Raw genomic sequence first — 21,273 nt, 5'->3', positions numbered from 1 at the left:
GTTTCCTTATTTTAGTACATGACTGTTCCCCCATATAAACTGTGAATATTGGCAATTTAATATAGTAATAAATACTTATCTACCTTTTTTGTACATTAATTAGTCCGTGAAATTTCTCGTTTGATTTAGTTTTATATTTGTTAGTCTCTGTGTCATTTGATCTGTTGTGAAGATTTATGTTATTAGCAATCATACCCTATCTTCTTTTTTATATTATATATGTACGGAAAAAAGTGAGAGTACAGCAATCACAATGTACTTGTAGCATGAATTACTGACATACATAGATCATAGTTTTATTTCGCATACATTCTGAATAAACATAATTGCATTTTTATTAATAATTATATTATAATAATTTTACATACGAATATGGTGAAATTGAACTCGTTTTTAAAGTGCATTGTAAAGTTTTGAAATAATAGATGTATTATATAAACTAACATTCAAACAATAGCACACCTTACAATTGTCCTTACAATGCTTTAGTATCTTATACATCATGTTCATACAAGGAAACATCTTGAAATTAAAAATTAAACAAAAAACACTTCAAATTTACATATTCTTTTTCAAAGGAAGATATGTATTGGAAAAGTTAAGATGATGTAAATGACAACATCATTCTTTTGAAGGTTCCAAGATTTGCAAGCTTTTCCATAAAAAAGGAAGCATCTGCTAAAATTGCAACTAACTCAGCGATTTCTGCAAGTCCATCGGTAGCAATAAGTGTCACAATAAAGGCTGCAATTTTCGCAGAGGTCAGTACCCAATCATACCAGGGCATATTAGAAAGAAGTGCTTTAACAACTGCCCAGAAAACGCCATCGTTAACAGTGTCAATTACTAGTAGGAAAATATCTTTTGCCATAGCTGGATAATTGTTCATATCATTCTTGATCTTGTCAACGTCTTGCAGCAGATCACTATCCTTACTTAGTGCCTGTACAGCAATACCAATAGCTTTCTTTACATCTTCTTCGTCGTCAGGTACACCAACTCCAATGATCTCAAGGATAAGAATAATAGATTCAACGACAATACTCGCTATTTGCAAATCGCTTGCCTGGTTTAAATGCCCTGCTGAATCTAATGGTATTGCAGGATACATTTCATTGCCATTTCTTAAGAATTGTGCTTTCTTTTCTTTTTCATTGATTTTGACTTCATAGGTTTTTATATCGAGGGCTGTCTTCATCTTCGTTATTCTTTCTGGTGTTAAATGTACAACTGCTTCTGCACCTTTCTTCCCTTCATTTCTTATTTTATGTAAGGTTTGAGATATCTCTTCTACTGCTGATTTAGCATTGTCTCGTATATCTTGCACTGTTTTTTCGTCAAAAGTCTTGTCGGGACATTGCTCACGTGCAGTTTCTATTGCTGCTTTGGTTAGGAATTCCTGAAGCAATTTGCTTGACGTTTTTGTTTCCATATTTGCTGTAAAAAAATTAGAACGTTAGTATTCTTCATAAAAGCATATACTTAAACATACTCCTTACTCTTAAGGAATTTAATAGAAATATTATTCCTGCCGTTTTATACCTTAAAGTATGGTAAATGTTTGGTCCTTTTTGAACCGTTTTGTACAACTGTTTTAAATTACCCGAATCGGTTCATCTTGGTAGATGAATTATCAATTTGATTGATTGTCAATATGGATTCATAGACTTTTAAGCTTACAGTTTGTATTCAAATCCTGACATGAAAAAAGACTTTCAAGTGATTTTTCACTCGACAGATTACCAAAACAAGTCATATTTTAACATTTTTGTTTATGGTAAGTAATGTGGTCTTTTCGATAAACATATAAACAAGGTTTGTGGCCAACTGACGCTTAAATTTATCTAGTTAATTCAAAACCAACTCGTCTAACCCAAACTCATTGTGTGTGCATGTCCAAAGTCAGGAATCTGTAGTTGAGTACGCAGTTGTCTTTGCTTCATGTCTGTTGTTTTTTCAATTAAATAGTTTCATATATTACGTGTCAAGGCCTTAATGGACCATACGATATAGGTTTTTCTCATTGGTAAAAGCCTTCGGCTGCATATAATTGCATACACCCACTTCATTTGAACTTTGGTGGATACTTATCTCAGAGTCAGTCTTCCCATTAATTTCAAGAATTTTACCCTGTAGTAATCATATTCAGTATACAAATATATATTTAGACGATGTTTAGGTTCGGTGTCAACTTCGATATATATATTTGCGAAAATAAATGTATATATATTGATGTCCAAATAAGTGATAATGTTCCTATAGACAGATGTCCTGGTGTTGCATTCGGGTAACAACACACAAAGTGACAAAATGTTTAGCAATTAAAAAAAGAAAACCAACAATCTGAATAACGGGAAAACACGACAGACAGCAAAAACTACAACCAATAAATTACAGGGTTATGAATAGACATTTCCTGAAAATTTGGTGACATTAATTTTGTTTGCGAGCATCATAACAAAATCATCACTTGAAAAGAACTTGCCTCATCTAATTCACACAAAACATTCTAAACAACTCAGGAAAAAAAAAAGAACATTTATAAGAATACTGATAGCTGATGACAGCAAGTACACAGCCAAACATTGCAATTATTGATAAACAAGACGAAAACATAAATAACAAAAATGAGAATTGAATCGAGGAAAACGTCAAAACATAGATATAATAACTATTATATTTATGAACAAAAAGACCACAAGCTGACCAAAGAGCAGATAATAGCCGAAGGCCCTCTTTGGGTTTACAACGCATCGAGAAAATCCTGCACCAGAGGTGTACCTTAGCTACCCCCTATTAGAAATATGTACTAGTTCAGTGAAACTGGACGTCATACTAAACTCCAAAACATACAAATGGACGAAAATTTAAAATCATCCAAGACTAACAACAAGGGCCAAAAGCTCCTGACTTGGGACAGACATAGGAATGCATTAAACGGATTAAGGATAAAAAAAAAACCTAAATGAACAGTAATAGACCTATGAAGAATGCAAGTAAAGGGAACAAAGTTTCTAATAATAATTACATTCAATCTAGTTATTTATTCAACTGAATGTTTAAAGAAATAGAACTTAAATCAACCACATGTGCACTAGATTTAGGTTTAGATTTCAAAGTTTATTACAACATTTTTACCACAAGTCTTTTATTTCGTTACCACAGACGAAACACATTGAGTAATTCCAATTTGAATTTTCAAGGAAAGTTTTCTAAATATAAAAAAATACATGATTATTGTTTATTTCTATGTATCGAAGTATTTTTTTTAAAGGCAAACAGTACAAAAAATGTCACATTCAAAAGTGTAAATACTATCTTTTTTTTTATAAATTTCCAACTTATTTGACAAACATGAGTTATTACTATATGTCCCCTAAAATACCATTAGTATAAGAAAGTGGTTTTAAGATAGACCAAGTGAGTAAATAATTCAATAATAACGTCTGGACGCCATCACGAGTTGGTTGACCTTTATGGAATATCCGTTACACAGATGATATCGGATATTTTCCTTATGCTGTATACGTAACTACATGTACAATACCCTTCCCTTTTCACAAATACGACCTACTGAATCAGACTACATTGTGTATTTACCGGATTAGAAATAACTTAAGCAATACGACGTGTGCTACATGTGGAGCAGGATTTGCTTACCTTACCGTAGCACCCCCTGATTTTGGTTTGGTTCGTGTTGCTTAGTCTTTAGTTTCTATGTTGTGTCGTCTATACTATTATTTCTCTGTCTTTTTCTTTTTAGCCATAGCGTTGTCAAATTATTTTCAATCTACGAGTTTGACTGTCCCTCTGGTGTCTTTTGTTCCTCTTTTACCGACAAAGTCACTCAGAAAAAATACATGGATTTAAAAAAGGTAAAATAAAATGGAAACGTCTATGGCAAAAGCCAAAGTGAAATCCCATTTATAATATTATCAGACTGTTATTATATTAATGAAAATGTATCACTCAAACACGTAACAGAACAATATCATTATTATGAATTTGATAAAGCTATTACTGCAAATACTCAACTTGAGTGAAAATATAACTTTCCATTTAATTCATTAGAAATGTAGCAAAATAAACTTACCTCTGACGTTCGGTGAAAAGTACTGAAATTTCTTTATTTATATACGAACCTTTATATTTGATATCCAATGAAAATTAGATATCTTAAAATATAACCAAACCCGTTTCTAATCTTTGTGTTTACAATCTATAATTATAGATATAAAGATTTAATCATTAATATTTTCAGTACTTTGATATGCACTGTTTTCATTGAAATGAAAAATCTAGACTATGTTATACCATTATTTTCTGCAGTTCCAACTTTTTAAGAATTTTTCTACCTCTGTATTGTAAATAGTCTTTCAATGTTGTCAATTTCTTTAATATTTTCACAATCTTTCTACCTTACCGATAGTTACCTTTTTTGGTGGTATCTAAACATATTTTTAAAATGTAGATTTTCTTTCAAACAATTATAAACGTAAAAGATGTATTGTCTGATTAGAATTTTGCTTTCTGGTTCGATGTGTGTTTGGCTCAACTAACGGTCGGTTGTGCACTTTTTACTTTCATTACATTGTGATTGATATATACAAAGACATAGTGTGATTTGCAATGAAAGAAGTATATTAAAACGAACAAAGAACTAGATATGAATTAAACAGGTCACCTAACTTATATCAATAATGAACAAAATCCACATTATATAGTAAACAGTTAAAGTGCAAGGATGACAAGATGCGAAGCAGTTCAAGAGAAAACAATCCATGACCTGAGTTTCACTAAAGCATTAAAATGTATAACAAGGCAGCAACCACTGACAACTATTAATTAATAAACCTGGTGTGTCGGTCATGTTTGCACAAAGCATAGTATAAGTCTATTTAGTTAGGTCATATCCACGAATTTGTGGTTACGACAATTACAACATATACTTCTTCACCTGTGACACATATGTTCCATAACAACTCATGATTGCGTCCGTTAAATTTCCATGCGATGATGTCAGCTTCTCCACTTGCAATTCATAGTAGTATTCCATTTTTGTAAATACCTGCAAAGCATCTTTAGTGATTGTGCTGTTACAGATCTCTTGTATGCCTAGAATAGGCAGGATGTCAATTTCATATTTTGACTGCAGGTGTTCACTATTAGTTCCAATTTGAAGGATGCTTCATGTTGACACTAACCTGATGTGATTTAATAGTTCCGTAGTCTAAGCATTTAAATACATTAGATTAAAAAGATAAATTAACAAAAACTCCGAGGATACATTTTAAAAAAGTCGTAACCAAATGGCAAAAGTATATGCTCAAACATATCAAACGAATGGATAACAACTATCATGTTTGACTTGGTACAGGCTTTTTTATGTAGAAAATAGTATATTAAACCTGGTTCTATAGCTGGCTAAACCTTTCACCTGTATGACAGTCACATAAAACTTCAATATATTGACAACAAACCAAAACAAACCGTAGGTAAAAATGTCAAAATAGGGGTACAGCAGTCAACATTGTTTTTTAGTCTTTTGAAAACACTATTAAAACAACAAATATGCAATAAAGAAATTCAAAAGCATATAATGACAAAGCACATTAGAATAAACGAAAGACAATAATAAAAAGTTTACCAAATCGATCTTATTTTACTGAGTTTATGCGCGTGTTGCTAAGTACTGTAATGTTTGCTTTTCAAAAAACGCAATGTCTTCATTGCACGTATATTATTGCTTTGAATGCAAATTTTATTTTTGGATATATTTATCAAAATTAAGTGATCAATTGCTGTCACAATGTAAACTTATGTACCATTTATTATTTTAATGTAGGAATGAGAATTTGAAACCCTGTAAATACATTTAATGCGAAATAGCATCGAATAGATCTTGATAAAAAGCACTCTTGACCAAATGAAAATCCTGCACTTCTATTGCGCATTTACCAGTCTGATTTTGAATTATGAACAAATTGTGTCACGTATTTATTGTGTCTGACAACTGATTATTTATTTGCCACCAATAGTTATAGAACAAAACACAAAATTATCTGTTTACTTGAACTGAAAACTTTATGTTTATTTTTAAAGTTATGTAATGCATTGATACGTTCACTGCCTAGCTTTCGGATAAGAATTTTAACAAAAGTGCAAACATATATATCTTTTGTTATCAAGTAATGGTTCATCCAGTTTAAAACGTGTAACTCTTCGTATGTACATAAGGGGACAAGGAAGTCGATAGTAGCAATGGACTTCTACCTGAAACACTATGACTCAAGAGGAGATAAAAATAGAGTAAACATAATCTATAATAAACGTATCCTAATCATATTTATGTGGTAATGATTTCTTTTAAAATACGTGTCAGTTTCATGGACATGTTTCCAGTTTTAATATTTTTATGTTATATTTCACTTTCACATATCCCTCGGCATAGTCTGTACTTAATGTCGCTTCACACAATTCCATCATATTGCAATGGTTTAATAATAATAATCAAAATGATGATCTCATACTTAAACTGCACTGTTTGTCCGAAAAAGTCAAACATACACTTGTTTTTTATCAATAAAGCAAACTTTGATGTTTTTTACTTAAAAATATGAATGAAAGACATGACAGGTATACGCCAACGAAGGAGCTATTCGCACAATACACAAAGACATGTATAGCTTGGCAAAAAATACTGTCCGTTTTTGAAACCTTACTCTTATTTTCATAGGAGCAAATAGAAACATGATATTTCCTTTTTGCCGCATATGTCATTTTTATATATTAACTACAATTCCATTGCTTTCTCTGTTAAATTCTGCAATTAAAAAGTTAAAGTTAATTTCAGGTTACCCAGTCATTTTATGTCAAAACTATATCTTATCTTGACTTGAAAGTCAACATACCTTTAATTGCATGTTAGAGCCCACTAGTTTGCGGATGATTTTGTTTAGTGGTATATCATTTCATATGAAATATACATGTGTTAGATATACGTACATTACCGGTTCCGTATGAGGGACAGTCAAACTCATAAATCGAAAATAAACTGACAACGCCATGGCTAAAAATGAAAAGGACAAACAGACAAACAATAGTACACATGACACAACATAGAAAACTAAATAATAAACAACACGAACCCCACCAAAACTAGGAGTGATATCATGTGCTCCGGAAGGGTAAGCAGATCCTGCTCCACATGTGACACCCGTTGTGTTGCTTATAATATAACAAATCCGGTAAATAGTCTAATTCGGTAGGTCACATTTATGAAAGGGAAGGAGATTGTAGTTACGAAGTAAGGAACATATCCGATATCATTTGTGAAACGGTTATTCCATAACGGTCAACCAACTGATGATTTCAACTTCACCATTTCGAACTCTTGATTTAATAGCTTCCTTGTGAGCATCAACCCTCTATCAAAACAATCATGATAGGAAATGCAAGCACGGGAATATCTTTTCAATTTGGAGATATATACACCGTATGCAGGTGCTGCTGGAATGTTGCTACTTAGAAATGGAAAGTTTACACTTGGAAAGCTGAAATCATCTCTTTTGTTGTTAAGTTTTGTTTTCAATCGACGCTTATTGTCAATTTCAAGATGTAAGTCAAGATATGAGGCCGACTTAACTGTATCTGTTGTATCCTTTATCTCTAGTTCAATGGGTTCGACATAGTCACCAAATTTTGAATTATTTAGTAAAAGAACTTCCTCTATATAGCAGAAAGTAGAGTTAAAGGATATAGCTAACTTCTTATCTTTCTTCCCAAGAAGTGCCTGTATGAAGTCAGTCTCATAATAATAAAGAAACAAGACGACAAGAAGAAGGGTACAATTCGTTCCCATTGGAATGCCGATAGTCTGTTGAAAAATCCGTCCTCCGAACGTAACAAATATGTTGTCAATCAAAAAATCAAGCATCTTGATAATGTCAGTTTCAGAGAATTTTTTGTTTGAATCAGAGTGATCCTTTACAAAGTAGGATTTATCCCTTCCTAAGACAAGATACTTGTATCTTCGTTGGCCATTCTTTTTGACGAAACAAAGCAATACCAACTCTTTCAATTTGTCTTTTAGTTTGGAATGTTGAAAACTTGTATAAAGGGTAGAAAAGTCAAATGTTTTAATACTATTACAAGATAAAGGAGAGTTAGATTGTATGTACTCTAAAAGATCTTTGGAATTTTTAAGTATCCAAATCTGATTCACGCCACCTCTAGAATAGGCAGTTCACAATAAATTTGAAGCCCGTCTTTGATTGCTGATAGAATAGATGTTAATAATTTAGAAAGAGGTTTCAAGGAGCACTTGGAATACCCATCAATACACCGTTGTTTGTAAGGAGACTGATGTAGTTAAGGTATCCAATACAGTGATGGAAGATCAAGTTCTTCATCTTTGGTTGAAATTCAAAAGGAACATATATAGAACAACAACAACAAAAACAACAACAACAACAACAATGATCTTTGCTTCGTTCCAATAATCACATATTTTTTTATTTTTTTTTATTGACGAACATATTGTTATCATTGCACCATTCCTCTACACCATGTAAATGTGCTTGTACCTTTGACTGTAGAGTTTGATAACAATTACCAGAAAGATGTAAAGTTGAATCATCGGCATATAAATCAGTGCAACAATTTTTCATATAAATAGGAAGGTCGCTTATGTATAATATAAACAGAAGGGGGCCTAATATTGAGCCTTGAGGGACACCATACTTGATATAAAGTTTTTCAGAATGAGTATTACCAATTTGTACTTGTTGAGGTCTTTCATTCAAATATGATTTGTAAAATGAAACAGCAGTATTATCAAATCCATAAATTTCAAGTTTTTACAGAGAATATCATGATCTACTACATCAAAAGCTTTCTTAAAATCCAACAGGACTGCTAAGTTTATATCACCATAATTCATATCCTGTATCCATTTATCTATGATATTGATAAGGGCAGATTGGCAAGAGTGTTCTTGTCGAAACCCAGACTGTGCTGGGTGTAAAAGATCTAATCTTTTTAGGTAGTCATACTAATGTTTTGAATCATGCTTTTCTAAAAGTTTTGATAAAACAGGAAGTACAGAAATTGGTCTATAATTTGTTGCCATGAATTTTTCACCAGCTTTAAAACAGGGGTTATTCTTGCATTCTTTAGAACACTGGGTAATGCAATTGTATCTATTATTCTGTTAGAAATGTAAGTTAAAGATGACGTCATGAAAGGAGCACTCAATTTTAAAAATTTTGGTATTATGTTATTAGATCCGGTGGTCTATTTAATGTCAAGTTTGATCATCTCATTAAATAGACCATTTATTGTGACTGGTGAAATTGAAAACTTCACTTGTTCTGACTTAGTAAATTTCTTTTGTACAAATTGATTTAATTTTGCATAATCATGAGTTTTGCTTATACATCTGTAAGTCCTCAGGTTTTCAACACAAGATGTAAAAAACATTACAATTGACACTGACATTATTAGTTTTAACACCATCTTCATTTAAAAGTTCACATGGCTTTTCTTGTTGTGATGGGTTAAAACTGTGAATACATTTCCACAAATCTTTAGAAGCTTTTGAATCTTTTACCATCTGTGAATACAAATTTCTTTTTGATTCATCGATTATGTGTTTTGACCTGTTTCGCCAAAATTTGAACTCGGACCACATTCCTAATTTATGGTATTTCTCTCTCATTTTTCTGGCATATGCAATTTCATTATTGAACCATTCAGGTTGTCTGTCTCTTTTTACTCTTTTAGTAACAATTGGTGCATGTTTATCTAGAACTGCATTAAATATGTCGTACCACACCTGAATTCATGTATTTCGGTGACTTCCATGTTCAATTCTATCAAAAGGTGCAATAGCTAAGTCACTTAGAAAATTTGTCTCATTGAATTTTTTTTAATTTCTGTAAGAAATGGTAGTATGAATTTCTTTTTTATATAAGTGGAATGTTTTTCTTTTCTAGTTAAACAAACTGGATAATGATCACTTATTGAAAACTTAGCAACATGTGATTCTAGTATCAAATCTTTATTGGTGACATAAACATGATCAATTAGTGTACTAGAATCAGGTGTAACTCTTGTTGCCTCTTGAATTATCTGGTTGAGATTGTAGGTTTCTAATAAACTTAGCCATTTTTGTGGTTGTTTATTAGGTTTTAAAAAATCTATATTAAAATCACCAACTAAAATAATATCTGAATTATGATTGATGGCAGTTGTAATTTCTTTTTCAAATTCATCAATCCAATTAATTAGTGAACTAGAAGGTCTGTATACTGAACATAATAAAAATGATTTTTTGTGAACTGGTTTAATTTCAAACCACATTGTTTCAATGTCACTTATTTCAAATTCAGCTTTTCTATTTAATGTTACTTTTTCTGAAAAAGAAGCAACCAAACCACCTCCACCTCGTGATAGTCTATCTTTTCTGTTTAAAAAGAACCCAGGAATTTGTATAAAATTATCCTGGGTGTTACTGTCCAAAAAAGAACATTAAGTTGTATTTGATTTCATCCAGCTTGTGTTCAAGTCTGCTTACATTATGTGCACATATTTTTATACCCTTTGTTAAAGAAAAGTCATAAACATTATCCTTTCCTTCAGATGTTTCTTGTTTATTAGGTAATTCATAACAATTATTATTTAGTAAGGCAAATAAACATGCTGTCACTATACACTTAATCCAATTGAAAAACAAAGCTTAAAATCAACAGGTGATTAGGCCTCAGGGGGATTGCATAAAACATTTGTATTATTACATTGCAAATTAATTACTCATCATTAGATTCATAAGTACCATTATCAGATTCTGTAACAGCTACAGAATGATTGTCATTCACTGTAAAATTTCCAGCATTAGTCATACATGTACTGGTGATTGCATTTATTTTGTTCAAATCACTTATACTAGTTTGAGACGCGCGTTTCGTCCACAAAAGACTCATCAGTGACGCTCGAATCCAAAATAGTTAAAAAGGCATAAGTTCTGTGTCATCTTTGTAAGTGGAAGTTTGACGTCGATATCAAATATATTGTCATTAGAAGGGTTATTGTCTTTACTTAAAGTATATGATGCTTCAATAATTTACAGTCTACAAATTATGCTTATACCGTTGGGTATTAATATTCGTATGAAATCATTTTCAAATCCACTTCTAAACTGGACTCTATATACAAAAAATATTATTATAAGTCCTGCTATCATACAATTTTCTTATCGATACACACCTACATTTGTATATAAAATAAGTTGAACTAGGTTCTATACGGACACGTTATTCTAACTCAGAGACGTCCATGTCTTTTAATATTTTATACGCCAAAATAAAATAAAAAGTACTTGGTTTGACATGGCTGTGATTTAACCAGTGACCTTCTTCCAAAGAATATCTCTGAGGAATGATATAAATATGAACTTATATTTTTTACATTAGTTATGCCGTTAGTTTTTTAGTTTCAATTGTTTTATATTCGTATCTTCTGAGCCTTTAATTGCTGATTATGTGGTATGAGCTTTGGTCATAGTTGAAGGCGGTATGGTGTGTCCCTATCTGTGTTTTATTTTGTCGTACGATAGTGTTAATTACTAGTATTCCTTTGCTTCCAGCTGGAGTATATACCAGATATGATGGTTGATCAATAAACGATATTGTTGACCAAATTGAAGCTTAAATGATTTATTATGAAAATCCAAACATCGCCTGCAAATAAGTATTTGGCTACATTTTGGATCATACCAGAGCTTTGGTTTGTCTATCGGGAAAATTTTGGTAGAGGGTTTCTGTCTGAAATAAATGAACGAATATCGTCATCACTTCGTTGACATTTAAAGAATATGTATGTCACAAATGTTTATCCTATTACTTGTCACTAAAAAGAGAGTATGTTTCTTCCACCGGAGAACTTGAGCGAGCTTGTGTTTTAGTTGGATTCTCATTGTTGCTTACAGTAAATATAAAATTATTCATGACGTACATGAGGTTTTTTTCCATTTTATTTTAGTTTCCATTTTCTAGATTGTGATGTGTTTTTTAACCTTTATATGGAATACGTAAATCTCTGATGGTTTTTCAAAAGTTGTCTTGTCACCTGTTTTATGGTATATGCTCTCACCTATTATAACCCATCGTCCATTACTTTTTACAGGTTTTTTCCTGACATTGTTATATTTTTGTGTTGTTGTGTCATTGATTCACTTCCAGATGTTTTTTTCTTTCTTTATAATAATGCTGATGTTCATCAATAATAACTTTGAATTCACAAAACAGCTTTATTTTGTTTCATGATTTAAATTTAAAGTGCAAAGTGTAAATATAAGTTTAGAGAATACAACTTATTTTAATAAAAACACAAGTACAATGGTCATTTTCGTTTGGTCTATTTGTATCTTAATAAATATTTAAAGTTCTAATTAATTATAAGCTATTAATAGTAAATGCAAAACACCGTAAATATTCAATTGTAGTCGTAGGGTTTACATTAGAAAAATAAAGATGCCTAATGAGACATCTTCATGCTGTTGAGAGTTCCTAGATTAACAAGCTTTTCTACAAAGAATGCAGCATTTACTAACTTCGTGACTAACAAAGCGATGTCCGCAATTCCACCGGTGGCAATCAACATCGCAATGAAAGCACCAATCTGTGCAGCGGTCAAGAGCCAATCGTACCAGGGCATATCTGAAAGAAGTGCTTTCACAATCTTCCAGAAAATACCATCGTTAAAGGCATCAACTACTAGCACGAAAATATCTTTCGCCATAGCTGGAAGATCGTCTCTATCATTACGTATCTGTTCAACGTCTTAAAGCAGGGTATTGTCTCTCCCTAGTTCTTCTATGACAATACTGATAACTTTCTTAACCTCATTCTCATCATCAGGAATTTCAATTCCAATTATCTCAAGGACAAGAATGATAGCTTCTACCACAATGCTAGCTGTTTGCAAATCACTTGCTTGCTTCAAATTTCCTGATGAGCCAAGGGTTATTGTTGGATACATTTCTTTTCCATTCCTCTTAATTTGAGCTTTTTTCTGTCTTTCGTTGATGTTGATTTGATACGTTTTCATATCGAGGGCTTTCTTCATCTTTGTTATCCGTTTTGGTGTCAAATGTGAAACTGCCTGTTCGCCTTTCTGACCTCCCTTCCTTATATTATGTAAGGTTTGCGATAGCTCTTTAACTGTTGATTCGGCTTTATTTCGGATTTCCTCAACTGTTTTTTTGTCCAAAGTTTTATCGGGGCATTGCTCTCGTGCAGTCTCTATAGCTGCTTTCGTTATGAAGGAATGGAACAATGTATCAGTTGTTTCAGATGCCATATTTGCTGTAAAGTAATTTTTGAAATTCAGTACATAAACAAATTAAGTTTAAACTAATTGTAAATAACATTAGATTAACTATCCTCTATTGAAGTGCAAACCATATTGTTCTTGGATGAGTTACTTATTGTATGTTTCCGATTCAATTACCTAACTAAATATTTTTGTTTACAACTGATGCAAGAAATAATGCAACTATTATACTTTTGCTTTAGTTTCAGAGATATAAGCTCAAAACTTTATTTTTACCCCTATGATCTATATTTAACTATCTCAGCCATGTTAGTTAGCAGTCGGGGTCATCAGTCAAATCTTTAAATTCGTTATCTTAATGCTGATTTTGGCCTTAGTTTAGAAGTTTCAGAGGAGTAGATTTAAAAGATTACAAACATTTTATAAAAATTGTTAAAAATTGACTATAAAGGGCAATAACTCCTTAAAAGGTCAATTGTCAATTTTGGTCATTTGACTTATTTGTAGATCTTACTTTGCTGAACATTATTGCTGTTTAGAGTTTATTTCTATCTATAATAACATTCAAGATACCAAAAGCTGCAAAATTTACGGAAAAATAACAATTCAGGGCCAGCAATCTAACAACAGATTTTCTGATTCGTCTCCAAATTTTAGGGTAGATAGATCTTAACCTGTTGTATAATTTAACTCATTGTTTAATTTGCTTTAAATGATTTACTGTCCAAGATCAATCCCAAAAACTGCATTTTGCCCATACATTCTATTTTTAGCCATGGTGGCCATGTTGGTTGGCAGGCGGGGTCATCGGACACATTTTTTTCTACACATATACCCTAATGATAATTGTGGCCAGGTCTGGTTAAATTTGTTTATGTAGTTTCAGATGAGAATATTTTTGTAAAAGATTACAATATTGCGAAAAATTGTTAAAAGTTTACTATAAACAGCAATAAATCCTTAATGGGTTATTTGACAATTTTGATCAAGTTGCTTATAGTTTATCTCTATTTATCATGATATTCAAGATGATAACCAAAAACTGCAAAATGTCCTAAAAATCACCAATTATGGGGCAGCAACCCAACAACAGATTGTCTGATTTGTCTGAAAATTTCAGGGCAGATAGATCTTGCTCTTATAAACAATTTAACCCCATGTCAGATTTGCTCTTAATGCCTTTGTTCCAGAAATATAAGCCAAAATCTTCATTTTACCTCTATGATCAATTTTTAGCCATGGTTGCCATCTTGGTCGGCAAGCGGGATCATCGGACACATTTTAAAAAACAAAACCCTAAATGATCATTGTGCAAAAGTTTGGTTAAATTTGGCCCAATGGTTTCAGAGGAGAAGATTTTTGTAAGAGCTAACGACGACAGACGATGACATCGGACGACAACAGACGACTACGGACGACGGACGCCAAGTGATGTGAAAAGCTCCCATGGACATTCGCGCCTTCGGGCCATGTGAGCTACAATGGTATTTGAATTGTTTATTCGAAATAATGGACATTGACTTATAGATTTGCATCATGTGGGCTCAATATATTTTCTTTTCAATATAAACTTTAATAAAGATCCATAGGCAATAAATGACAGAAAATTTAAATATGAAAGACCCCATTCTTATGAAAACATTGATTGATTCTTGAATTTCTGTTTAACTTGCAACGGTGAAAGTGATGGGGCAATAAAGGGTTTTGAAATAGAAACATGCTCTGATAATTTCGAAATCCTACAAAGGTTAACTTTGCCCGAGAGAATTTTAACCATAGTTTCTTAATAATTTCTAAATGGTTAACGGCGAAATACCATGTTTTTAAAATTATAAACAACTTGTATTAAAATATACAAGAATTGTTGTCGTCGTAAAAACGTGAAGCACTATTGGACATGCAAGGAGAAGAGTACCGAAGTAATGGAATAATGTAATCATAAGGTTAATAAAACTGAGTTACGCTTTGCAATTAATGAACATTCCTTCGCGCTCATTTAAGGACCCAACGTTTGTAGTATTTGAAGTACGTTATTCGTAGTACTGAAAGAAAGAAATGTTCAAGCAATCAATTTAGATACACTTAACCATAGAACTATCGACCAGTCAGGGATGACGACCGTAGAACTTTGTATTTATGATAACAGTACAGTATAGTACAAACCTGACTAAGAGGTTTCTTCTAATGTTCAATTGTTCTTTACGGAAGAATTCTGTTGGTAACACGTTCTTTTGAGACACAAACCTGTAATTACAAATTTACTCAAAAATAACAATGATGTTGCTACATAAGGAAGAACAAGTCATCGAAATTATATTCATCTCATTAGTAAAATTAAGTTTATTTTTCGATGATGCAGATGAAAGTATGAAATATACCTTTTTTAATTTACGACTGATCATATAGGGAAAATTTAGGTGTTTTATTGTCTAAAGAATGTTCACAATCTACATAGAAGCACAATGCGGTAGAAACTACCATTTACCAACGAACGCCAACCTTGATTTGAATTTCGAAATATTTCAATTATTCGTTATAATCAAACCTAGTCATTAAAACTGGAGTAAAAAAAAATATGGAAAACACGTATCTTTTTGTCATTTTTTAAATTTTTATTTGGGAGAGGCTTTTTTACAGATAAATAAGGTTTAATGATATGTCAGCTATCTGTGAGTTGGATTTTGTACTTGGAAGAGCAATTTGTTAATAGCTAGTGAATTTGATTTTTCAATTCGGGAAAAAATAGTAATGAATTCTCCATCTAAGTCACAATGTCTATATCTGAATAAGATACATTTGATATCTACAGCTATCTTTAGTTGTCCAGGTAATACGGAAGTTATTGCATTCCGGAATTTAGTTTGGTTTTTTGGGTACCCTACTTAAGTCAATGTATATGACCAGTGTGATTTGACAAAAGATACAGTATCAATTGAAATACTTTCCCAAACTAAAGGATAAATCAGGTGTAGAAAAATATAAAACAATTTAACCTACGGGTGAAAATGACTATTTCACTGCATGATAAAAGACATAAAAGCACAAGTGTTCTTAGGTTTTTAAAGATAGCAAAAAAAGTAAACGGTCATGAAACATATTCAAAATTATTTTTTCAATATTATAATGAAAGTACTTCAATTAACTGTGTATGTAGCATTTTGAACCGTGTTAGGCAGTGGTGAATATTTTTAGAAGGCAATTATTATTCCGATGGGCCAGGAAATACTACTCTGCCACCTCAAATAGCAGAATGTCATCAGTATAAATCTTAAATCAAACATGCAAATTTTCAAGGAGTACGACAATTTAAAAAGATTACTTATAGTATTATGAAAACTGCTTTAAAAATTAAACAGAATATGTTTTGTCAGACTGAATATAGTTCCAATCTCAAACATAGAACGGGAAATAATTCAGATAATCTATTTTATGGTAAGAATGTTTAGTAACTTTATCTTTTTTGATTTGAAGCGAGAAAACAATTTTCATGACCTTTTATTGTATTTTTATTCTATGAAAACAACAGCTTTTTTGTTGGAATTTTTTTTCTGTTTGACTACTTTTTTCAAAATATCAAAACGTTATTTCATAAATTAAGTAAATGACCTCTTTCTAAAGCAGAATGGAAAAATGAATAAATTTCTAACATGACGATTATCATTAAATGTAGATAAACCTATTTTACAATATTTCTAATAAAGAGAGGTGTGGTATGAATGTCAATGTGACAACTACCCAAATGAATGAGATTTAAGCTTTTTGGAATTTTGGATCCTCAATGCTCTTCAACTTTGTACTTGTTTGGCTTTATAAATATTTTGATATGAGCGTCACTGATGAGTTTAATGTAGACGAAACGCGCGTCTGGCGTACTAAATTATAATCCTGGTACCTTTGATAACTATTAAGCAACATTGTGTCACCATAGAAAATTCAAAATTGAGCAAGATCATACCGTATTGTCAGATGAGAAACACTTTCAACGAAAAAAACAGCTTAATTTATGACAGCAATAAACTAAAAAGCAAAAATAAGATACAACAACCATTGACAACCACTCTTTTGAAACTCCGACATGGCACAAGCACATATAGAATGTGATATAATTGATCTTGTCTATGGCCCTGCATCTCTCTCCCTAAAAGTGTTACCATTTAAAACATGTATAAATTAATTATGTAGATAATAGATATTTGAACTGATCAAAATAAAGTTACAATGTTTTACGTATTGTCACAAACTTTCAAGCAAAATATGTATATTTCATTCAAAAATGAAGCCAATATAATTTGTTTTCAAAACAAAAATAGACCATATTAAAACCAGATAAATCTGTAAAGAAAGAATGAAAATATAAAAAAAAAAGTGAAGGTAGTGTCGTGTGTTAAATTTGGGTGCTAAAAATTGGTACTAATACATATGTCAGGACTGCATACAACACGAAACTAAATCAAAGCAAAATAAAAATAAAAATGTACCTTTTATGATAGGAAGAACAAACATTTAAAACAATATTCAAATTAATAAAACGTAATTAGTAAACCGTTTACTATTTTCAATTTCGAAATGTAATCGTAAATGTCTTACTAGATTTCGAATTGAATAAATAAAACAGCTAAAAAGTAGCAAGATGTACGTACTTACGTTCAGAAAATTCGTCGGACTTTAAGTCAAAACGACTGAATACCCTTTATATATACCAAATATCTTGTCTAATATCCAATGTTTGAAATGTTACCGACCGATTTTCTAGGAAATACCACAAATAATTAGGTTTTTGAGAATTTACAATTCTTCGAATTTAAATATGCATGAATTAGCAAAAAATATATTGTGAAAAAAAACAGGACTTAACTTGAACTGAAAAGTGATAAAAATCGTATGATGTAGGAATGTGGAAATAACTCATCATAGATAACAGGACTAAATTTTATATATACGCCAGACGCGCGTTTCGTCTACAAAAGACTCATCAGTGACGCTCGAATCAAAAAAAGTTTAAAAAAAAAAAAAAAAAAAAAAAAAGCCAAATAAAGTACGAAGTTGAAGAGCATTGAGATCCAAAATTCCTAAAAGTGTTGCAAAATACAGCTAAAGTAATCTATGCCTGAGGTAGAAGAGCTTTAGTATTTAAAAAAATTAAAAATTTTGTCAAAAGTTAATTTATAAATATAACAATATCAATGATAATTCATGTCAGCACAAAAAGTGCTGACTACTGGGCTTGTGATACCCTCGGGAAATAAATCTCCACCAGCAGTAGCATCGACCCAGTAGTTGTAAATAAACTCATCATAGATACCAGGACTAAATTTAATATATACGCCAGACGCGCGTTTCGTCCACAAAAGACTCATCAGTGACGCTCGAATCCAAAAAAGTTTTTAAAAAAATCCAAATAAAGTACGAAGTTGAAGAGCATTGAGATCCAAAATTTCTAAAAGTGTTGCCAAATACAGCCAAGGTAATATTTGCCTGAGGTAGAAAAGCCTTAGTATTTCATAAAATTAGGGAAGGGAATTAAAAACTGAAATATCGATCAAATCTCTTTAAATTTAAAGTAATGTTGCAAATTAAAATAGACAAAAAATATTTTTGCTAAAAAAGAATATATATGTTCCAGACCGAATGAGTATATGGACCGTACGCGTACGGTCTGACTAATATTAAGAAGTTGGTCAAGTTTATTAGATACAAAAGCATATAACAGAACTTTACTCTCAAATTAATATAAAATAGTTCAATTGTTATTGAAATAAAAACTTTATATTTTAACTTTTTTTTAAATTCACGCTAATTTTAAATCTGTTAATCTCTTGTATTTAGCATGTCGATCTGTAATACATTAATTGAATTATGATCACTGAAATTGAAGATATAGGAAAACATAATGTGGGAGGACAATTGTTTTAGAATATTGAGCAATTTTACAAAAAATATGCAAATGCATGAACTGCAAACATGTAAATGTAAAAATATATTACGTAACTTGTGTCACCTTGGGCGAGAGTACCAAAATAGGATTCAGGGGAGCTGTTCTCGAAGCTATCTTAGGACTAGGACCTGTCCTAAGTCCATCTTATGACATGTATTTGTCCAAAGTCGTGTTCTTGAAGCTCTCTTAATTTATGATATATCGCAGTTTTCATCCTAACTTTAGGACACCTAATTAGGTGTTTTAGGAGCATCCCATCTTCATCCACACATAATAAATTTTGGATTTCGCTTTTTGTTCATTTTGTTACCTGAAGATTAACATGAAATGAAACGCACCATCGGTTTTGACTCGTATATAAAAATATAATGCATAATTTAAACTTTGAACTTCGTTTTTACGATAACACTACCAATTCAATTCTCATTTCATAACAAATTGTTTTCCAGTTTAAATTACAATCCTTTCTGATATAATTTTAGTTATAACATTTAAAATCATGGATTTAATTCTGTGATTGTAATTATGAAATTCGTCAACAATTTTATTAATTGGTTTAGTCATTAATAAATGTTTTATCAAAAAAATAATTTGACGATTTAAAATTTCGTCTTAGAATATGTTTACGACGTCCTAACATAAGATACGTCTGAGATAGCTTCGAGACACAACTTAAGAGTTTCCTAAATTGATCCTAACTCCTTCCTCAAAATTGGTGTTATCTATGACTTAGGACGAATCTTAGGATACTTTCGAGAACACCACCCCAGATATAGAATTAAACAAATATTGAATTTCAATTGTTCGTTTGTTCATTTTATCGATCTTATTGAAATAATAACAATTCGTAAAACTAAAATTAAAGATTGTGATAAATGTTTGTTTAAATTTAACCCATATAATAACATTTATGGTCAGCTCGTACTGGACCATACAAGTATACGTATACGGTCCGGACCGTACGCGTAGGGTCCAAACACTCATATGGTCTGGAACATATAGATGAATAATTTTGACACTTGTTTGTTTTTTCATATACGTATGTGAAGTGCGTGTCAAATATAAATTGTTCATGTTAAAAGTTTTGGATCGGGTTCCTTAAATTTGTATTCCTCAATAATCCATTTTTTCTCTATTCTTCTTATTGGAAACCCATCATGTAGACAAGCACTGTGATAAATTACACACGTATAGTTCATAAAAAAATACTCTCATTATTTGTTGATTTAAAGTATATTTGACCAATTCAACATTACAAACATTGTACGATTAAAAAAAATTACGCGTTATGTATGACTGCGTTATGTGTACAGCAAATAAAACCTATTAGTATTTCAGGAATAATTTTGACGTAATTTTTTACCCATAATAGAAATAATTGCAAGACGTTTTATACCAGGATATCTATGCTGAAATTATGCAAATATTTGTTCATATGCAGATTCATCGAAACCTTTATGTGTGTGTGTGGTCCTTCAAGATGAAATACATCTTTGATTTTTGAACTTGAATAACAATAACATGTATATACTTTTAAAGTACATTGGAGTTTGCAAATAAATTAAAATGGTTACTCAAGACTGCATTAGTTACAGGATGCAAAAGAAATGTATCGTCGAGACGTCCAATTATATCTAACAGCTGAATATCTAATTTCTTTTTCAATTAAATTTAATTGTTTTCATCGATTTAAACACGTTACATGTATATCAGGGGGGTAACTAGAAGAGAAAATTTTTTTTATAGAGAAATGTACAAATGAGCCGTTATTCAGTGGTTGTGGTCTGTTGATCTGTTTCATAAGTGTTACTCGTTTCTCTGCTTTTTATAAAAAAAAAATCGTTGGTTTTCTTATTTTCTGAAACTTAAAAATAAATTTGGTAATCAAATTTTTGTACTTTTTTTTAAAAGCCTGATTTAAACTACATTTAAGTAAAGTATAAAGAAATTACACCAATTTAGTTTACAGTGACTGGAGAATTTTACTTATCTAATCCTTAGGTACC

The 21,273-nt window shown here is 31.3% G+C and overlaps 1 protein-coding gene across 1 annotated transcript; it reads right to left on the bottom strand.

Moving 5' to 3' along the window:
• Positions 1-280: 280 nt before the first annotated feature.
• On the bottom strand, positions 281-3,214 carry LOC139528730 (uncharacterized). Its single transcript, XM_071324872.1, has 2 exons — positions 3,139-3,214; positions 281-1,437 (listed from the first exon to the last, which is right to left on the bottom strand). The coding sequence occupies exon 2, from the start codon at positions 1,430-1,432 to the stop codon at positions 599-601; it is 834 nt and encodes a 277-aa protein (XP_071180973.1). The 5' UTR covers positions 1,433-1,437; positions 3,139-3,214; the 3' UTR covers positions 281-598.
• Between the last annotated feature and the right edge of the window lie 18,059 nt (positions 3,215-21,273).

This window comes from Mytilus edulis, chromosome 6 (assembly GCF_963676685.1).
Source record: "Mytilus edulis chromosome 6, xbMytEdul2.2, whole genome shotgun sequence".
Lineage (NCBI taxonomy): Eukaryota > Metazoa > Mollusca > Bivalvia > Mytilida > Mytilidae > Mytilus > Mytilus edulis.
Note: the sequence above shows the minus strand (reverse complement) of the source record. Positions and strands in the feature narration are given on the sequence as shown.